General features: G+C 34.6%; 1 protein-coding gene across 1 annotated transcript; it reads right to left on the bottom strand.

Annotated features, from left to right (window-relative positions):
- Positions 1-2084: 2084 nt before the first annotated feature.
- Positions 2085-5405, bottom strand: LOC142356086 (kallikrein 1-related peptidase b8-like; the record flags this gene model as incomplete). Its single annotated transcript, XM_075408058.1, has 2 exons — positions 2085-2408; positions 5113-5405. Coding segments are annotated over 2 exons (499 nt in total), but the record flags the coding sequence as incomplete, so codon positions are not given.
- Between the last annotated feature and the right edge of the window lie 1338 nt (positions 5406-6743).

Raw genomic sequence — 6743 nt, 5'->3', positions numbered from 1 at the left:
AGCACTATATTTATTCAGAGTAAAGGGAAGAGCTCAGACGCCAGAGCTCAGACGCCAGACTGTTGATAGCCAGGCACTTGATTGAAGTATAAGGATAAAATGCGAACGAGCTTTTTCTCTAGAGGAAGTTTGTTAGCCTAACAAACTTTCATATGTTGAGTTATCAAGTTCTTCTACAATTTTTTTCATATATAATGCTCTTTGGTCGCAGCTATATCTATTTTTTCAGTTGTCTAAATAAAATGAGATGTCTTTATTTGAATTAAGGCTAGCTAGGTATAAGAACAGCTTACACATTTTCTACCAAAGAGATGAATGGAAAAAAAACAAATAAATGCAGCTGAACAAATGAACTCGACCATCTGATCTTCTTAGTAAAAGCCGGATTTGTTGATGGGGCTGCCAGTTACCATTACAGAGTTCGAAACGGCAGTTTGCTCCTGAAATTAATAAAATGGCCGATGATTTGCAAACTTTGTTTTCGACACCTTGAATACCAGCATTGTTGGAGAAATTTGATATTTTGCTTTCAATCCTTGTAGATCTCCTTGAGGCACTCTCTAAGTCTTACATATAATGATTATTCTCTAAGACACAGATTAAATACTGCTGAAAAGCCCGCTTAGATTCAGGGTACAATTTCATCTGAACCGTTGCCGGCACTTTATAAAGAATGTTTGCAAAAACATACGATAGTTGAAAAAGGTGGCAAAAATTTTGAACGAAACCAGCCCAGTTATAAATATGAAAACTGCGCGAAGTGCCACTTCTGAACGAAATGGGACTCAGGTTGTTGATTTATTTTCTGCATTTGAAAATTTTCTGATAAGTTCTCTGTGAAATCTCGGACCTGAACATAGTAATGGCCCGCCTAAAAACCATTATGATTTTTTTTCTGGTCCAGTACTGAATCTCTCTGGCGATGCGCTCCGGGAGCTTCTTGTTAGAACACTGCATGTTAAGCATCCGGTGATTTTTTGTAGATCTCAAGGAAAAGCACCATTTGTTTGGCGCAGGAAAAATGTTTCAAGCTTTTTTTATCGTCCTCGCCCAGCCCAATTTTCCAACTCGGAATCAACTATGATCAAACTCACTCGAAGGCAAACCTATGATTCTCGGGCGGCCTCAAGTACAAACTTGAATCTGATGTGTAGCGGATTCGAACGCACAAGGGTCTGATCAGACGCGGAGTTGAGTGCACTTGAGTCTAATCACAAACAACTTCGAGATCAAGTCGTTCTGATCTTAGCCAATTTCGAGAGTCCAAAATTTTTTAAGCTGCTATTTTTTTTATTTTTTTAATATAAACAATTGGTGAGAAAGACATCTTTATGCAAACTGCCCGGTTCCAACAAGGATACAAAATTACAGCAAATGAATAAAAAAACTACAAAATGTGCAATGTTTCAAGGTTTCTAATTTTTGTAGTCAAAATTTCTTCAATTTAATTGAACATTTGTAGTAATTCTTTGACGAAAACTTAAATCTTTTTGAAACGAATATATTTTATGCGGATACCGAAAAACTCAACAATTTTCAGCGTTTTTCCTATCCTACTATTTTGAACAGGATATTCTGATCAGTGCACTTTTCGAGCACACAATGGTATCATCAGAGATAATCGCGGGATCAGGATGGTCTGAGCAGGGACAATTTTAAGCGCAGTTGATTCTGCTCGGAAAAGGCTTTGCGAGTACACTTGAATCTCATCGGAGGTATATTCGAGTGCTTTTCGAGCGCCTTAAACACCTCAAGCGCGCTTCAGATCTCGCGAACTTTGAGAAAAAACTTGAAGCGCATTTGAATCTGATCGAGGTGATTTTGGTCTGGGAGGGTCTAATCAGAGGGGATTTATGTCTAGGTACGCTAAATCGAACAAATTTCTTCCGTCCTGTAATTCTTCAGTTTAATACTTTAGTTAATACTTACTTAATCCTTAATACTTTAGTTTCTTATGATTTGGTTACAGAACACAAAAATCTACTGCGGTAAACAAACTTCCTCACTTCAGATTGATTTTGAAACTCGATGATGACTTTTTGCATAACTTAAACGCAATGATATCATTTTCTCTCAAATTCAGCCCAGTTTGTTGGATCTAAATTTCGCTCAAATCATAATAGTACATTAATTGACATTTTGTCCGCAATTTTAGGTTTTCACAAAGAAGAGTTAATAAATTCATCTTTATCATATAGAATTTTAATTTTCAGTCAACGTCTGTTCAATCCACTCATATAGATGAAAAATACTGGCAAAGAAGCTTCCACTATCGCAATGATCAGTGCCTGGTCTGTTCTCTCTGTTACGGTAGAAGCTGGCCACTCCATAGAGACAATCGGGAATCCGAGTACCACAATGGAACGTGTAGAGAGGTGATCCACCGTCAAACTTGCAGATATTGGAGCCTGAAGAAAAAACACAGTTTAAATCTTACGTTTTTTTGCAATTTTTTTCACACTTTGGTATAAGTAAGAAAAGATATCAAAAAGCGCTATTTTAAAGTTCGGTGAAGTTAGCACATTTTTCCGCATTTCCATTGTAAACCTATGCAACCTACGCAACTATTACAAATATATGAAAAAAGAAAGCGCTGGCATCTTTACCCGAGTGTAATAGTTTGAGATGTACGAAAGGTTACTATGATTGGACAATTTCTTTGAAGACAACAGTATTCAAGGTTTTTTCATAGTAATAGATCAATTCAGACGTGTCCGAACAATTTTTATTGTGTAATACATTACGAGCGTCTACCGATAACAAAAAAATTATTCCAAAGAAAGTGGCAGGCGCTTTCAGGTGCCGACTTCTCTCCATTGTGGAAATTTTATACAAATAAGGGAAACATTTACTCATTTTTTTAAACCAATTTTCGTAAACTCTTACTTGAACTCCTCGTTAAAAAAACTATAATTTCGACATATTTTCTATTAAATTGACTTTCTTCCCTCAACCGCATTTCTCTGAGCAAAATACAGACAAAACAAAGCAATAAAAGTGAACAAAATCAGACAATCTTATTCAGGTTCAGAATCCATCTAAATACTTTAATTGCCCACAATTAAGTGGCTGATTGATCAGCTTCCCAAACAAGAAAGGAACGAGCAATAATAAATTTTCCTTACTAATTGCAAAAAATTCCTTAATTTTTGTTCTAAATTGGTCAATTGGTCAATTATTTGGTGCTACTTTGCGAAATCTAGTAAAATATTGGGGACATTTTAGGTCAGTCGGATTATAAGCGAATGCGGCTTCTTTTAAATGTGATTATTGCTTCCAGCCCTCAAAAGACCGATATGCGGTCTGAAGATGATGTGAAACCTAATTACGCAAAATTTTGCAAATGGAGCTTCCGTCAAAAATAATTTACGGTTGAAAGCAGTTCTCACTTTTCAACTTCCAGTTTAAAAGTGAAAAGCACAGAGTTAAATTTTCATTTAGGGCACCGTTTTTTTGCCCGCAAAGTTTGAAATTATGTTTCACACGCACATTGTATTAACATAGGAAAAGTGAAATCTTGTAACAAAAAGGCGTACATTTAATTGAAAATTTGGTACAGGTATACGCCCGTAATGGATGTGATAGAACACCCACTTGTATCATCTCACACTGTAAAAAATTCTTGTACGAAAATCTTTGTTTATCCTGGTCTGATAAGACAAATTGTAAGACAAACCATCCTCTTTCTTGGCTTTTCTAATAAAATGATAAGATTTTATTTGTCAGATTTGATGAGACAATCGGTCTTGTTTCATCGTCTCATCTGTTTCATCTTTTAATATCTGATTAGGCAGTTTTTTATTTTAATTAATGTGTAAAAGTATCCGCACAATCTAGTCAAAAGATAGAAATAAGGTAGCATAGGAAAAAGCAAAAATCAAATTTTCAGGCTTTTCAGAGCTCTTTGGATGTTTTCCTGATTCGCAATCTTTTTCATTGCAAATTTTCTTAATCTGGGAACTTTTTTTCAATACTTTTTCAGAAACATTTCTGATTCCTATAAAAAGCTAGATGAATAATTGTTTTAATCTGTACATTTTAAAAATCATGCAAGTTTCACTAACAAATATTCATATCATCTCAATCAAATATCAACTATTTCGCAGCATTGCTGTGAGACTTGATAGATTTGTAAAGATTTTGAATTTGCAAAGTAATTTGATAGGAACAACTTCTTTCTTGAAAGACCAGATCAGACAGAAATTTTATGCCAGATCTGACGAGGAAAATTTTTTTACGTAGCAAATGACTATACAAAGTTTTGTAGTGCAAAATCTGAAAAACAAAGTATTTTTTTGTTTATGATATGATTTGACATTTTTTGTGTAAAATTTGTTTAAACGGGTTTTGTTGTGTAAGACAAGAAAATTCGTAGTTTAATTGTGTAACATTTGATTTTTGTATTATCGTATCAGTTAACAATATGCTTCCCTTTCGGCTGACTTAAACATTATAAAGACAAATTCTATGACTTTAGTCGATCGTGAAGTACCCGGACTTGAGTCTCGGAGCTTTTCAGCGACGAACCAGCACATTTCAAGAGTAAAAACTCAATTTTAGTTCTGAAAAATTGCATCTTCAGAATATTTTAGGTTCCTTTATGTGCAGTTTTTCTTCATTATGATTAAATTGAGGTCATAAATTTCGCCCAGGCTAAACTTATCTTTCATAGTCTGAAAATTACTCATACCCCAAATTTAAAGCTAAGCAGAAAAATTTCATACTTTTGTGGCTTTTAACTGGCAATTACTATAGTAGTATATACACTCTTTTTACTTAAGCTAGTTTGTGGGCAATTACTGCAAAGCCCATTTAGCCTAGTGATTACGACTTGCTACGCAAATTAAATGTTACAAGTACCCACGCGGAAGTTCGAATCGCATATAAGGCAAACCTTGTTGGCCGGAATTTAGCGGAACATACACTTTTCATGCAGTAGATTGTACTAAAAATGAAGTCTAGCAAGTGTTATATAGAAAATGGTGAGTACTGGCCATCCAGAAAAACAGAATGTCTCTAGACTGATTCAGCGATGATTTGCTCTACCAACAACCTCCAGGTAGGAGCTTAATTTAGGTAAAAAGGGTGTTTTCGCTAATCAACGTAACATACCTTTAATAACGGCGTCAACACATACTAAGTCACTCCTGCACCAGTGAAAACTAAAAGGACTAGACTCCGAAATGTACATCGACTCATAGAACACGGTCTCTTGCAACACATCCGGTGTCTCAAATATAATTCTATGTATGCTTCCAATGCCACAAGTGCCCAGTAGGTTTCTTTTGTATGTGTAGGGTAACCGTTCTCTGCATAAAGCTATGGGTTTGTATTTTTCTGCGACAGGGAAGTGCAGTTTTAAGAGAGCAATGTCGTTAAAGAAAGATTCGGTTCCTCTTCTGTACCTGTATAGCAAATTAAATTTTCAGCATATTTCATTAAATCCTAATTTTAACAAAAACCATAATTTGGGAAAAGTTAGGACCAACTGGCATTGTGAGAAAAATCAAAAACGTCCAATTAAATGTCATATGCTTCAAGCAAAGTATTTTAGCGCAAATAATACTATTCACTACACTTTTGCAGGAAAATATACATCGAACCATGAATATAATCAAAAAGTTAAAAAAGGAACGTAAACGAAACCAAAAAATAATTGGAGGAAACTATATCGGTTCTATAGAGCTTCTCATTAGTTCGCACAGTTGTTTACTTAGTTGTTGTTTTTTAAAATCTGTTAGTCTTGAAATTGCACTAGAATTTAAATAGATAATTGTCAAAATATATAGAGATCTCTGATGCCCATAGTACAAGAAATGATTGACAAGTTCACTGAAGAATTAGACCAAAACTGAAAAAGATCGAAAAACAAATATGTCATCTAATTGGGGATAGATTGCCAAGAAAAGTGTTCTATACAACTATGTTTTCTGTATGACTATACTTATATGTTTGACGTTTCTTGTAATTTCTCCACCTCTACGGTGGATGCTCTGCTTTCTTATTGCTCCGATACTGCATTTTGTCAGAATCATATTTTTATTGGGAAAAATTAGGGTAGCCCGCAAAATGAGCTTTCAGATTTTAAAAGATAATTGACCTATCACAAATTTGGCAGTACTTTGGGAAATGTGAGAAAAGTTGGGCAAAATTTACTATTACTATTCCTTTCAAATCCCTTGTTTATGACTCGACCAGATAAAATTTGTCATCTCGGCATTGTTTAATGCTATTTTTAAAAAATTCTAAATTTCATAAGCAATTTTCTTCAAAAAGTTTTAGGTAATGAAAAAATTTTGATTACTTCCAATTAATTAGGTGCCTTTCCGATCAACAATCTTCATTTTTTTTGTCGAAAAACAAAAAAAAAATCTAGCTAATCGTGTATGGACAAGAGTCAAAAACGCGAGAACTTTTTTTTCTGTTTTGAACTTTTTTTCTGTTTTGAAAAGGTGTTTCCCAAATATTCTTTCCCAAAAAATTTCCCCAGACGTTCGAATTTGCTATTGTTAACTTGTGACTGTAAAACACGTTTTCAACACGTTTTGGCAGTGAATGGGGTAAGATTCCATTTCTAGTTTTCTCTCTCATCCACTATCCTGTGACACAGCCTCAAAGTAATTTTACCCCTACTTTTAAAGGAGCCAAATTGGGAAAAAGTTAGATTACGAAAACTTCCCCAAAGTTGCCATCAGAATTTTGCTCAATTTTTTTGCTGTCCCCTGAAAACAATTGTAAACATA

This window comes from Convolutriloba macropyga, unplaced genomic scaffold (assembly GCF_964194025.1).
Source record: "Convolutriloba macropyga unplaced genomic scaffold, txConMacr16.3 SCAFFOLD_5387, whole genome shotgun sequence".
NCBI classification, from domain to species: Eukaryota; Metazoa; Xenacoelomorpha; order Acoela; family Convolutidae; genus Convolutriloba; species Convolutriloba macropyga.
Note: the sequence above shows the minus strand (reverse complement) of the source record. Positions and strands in the feature narration are given on the sequence as shown.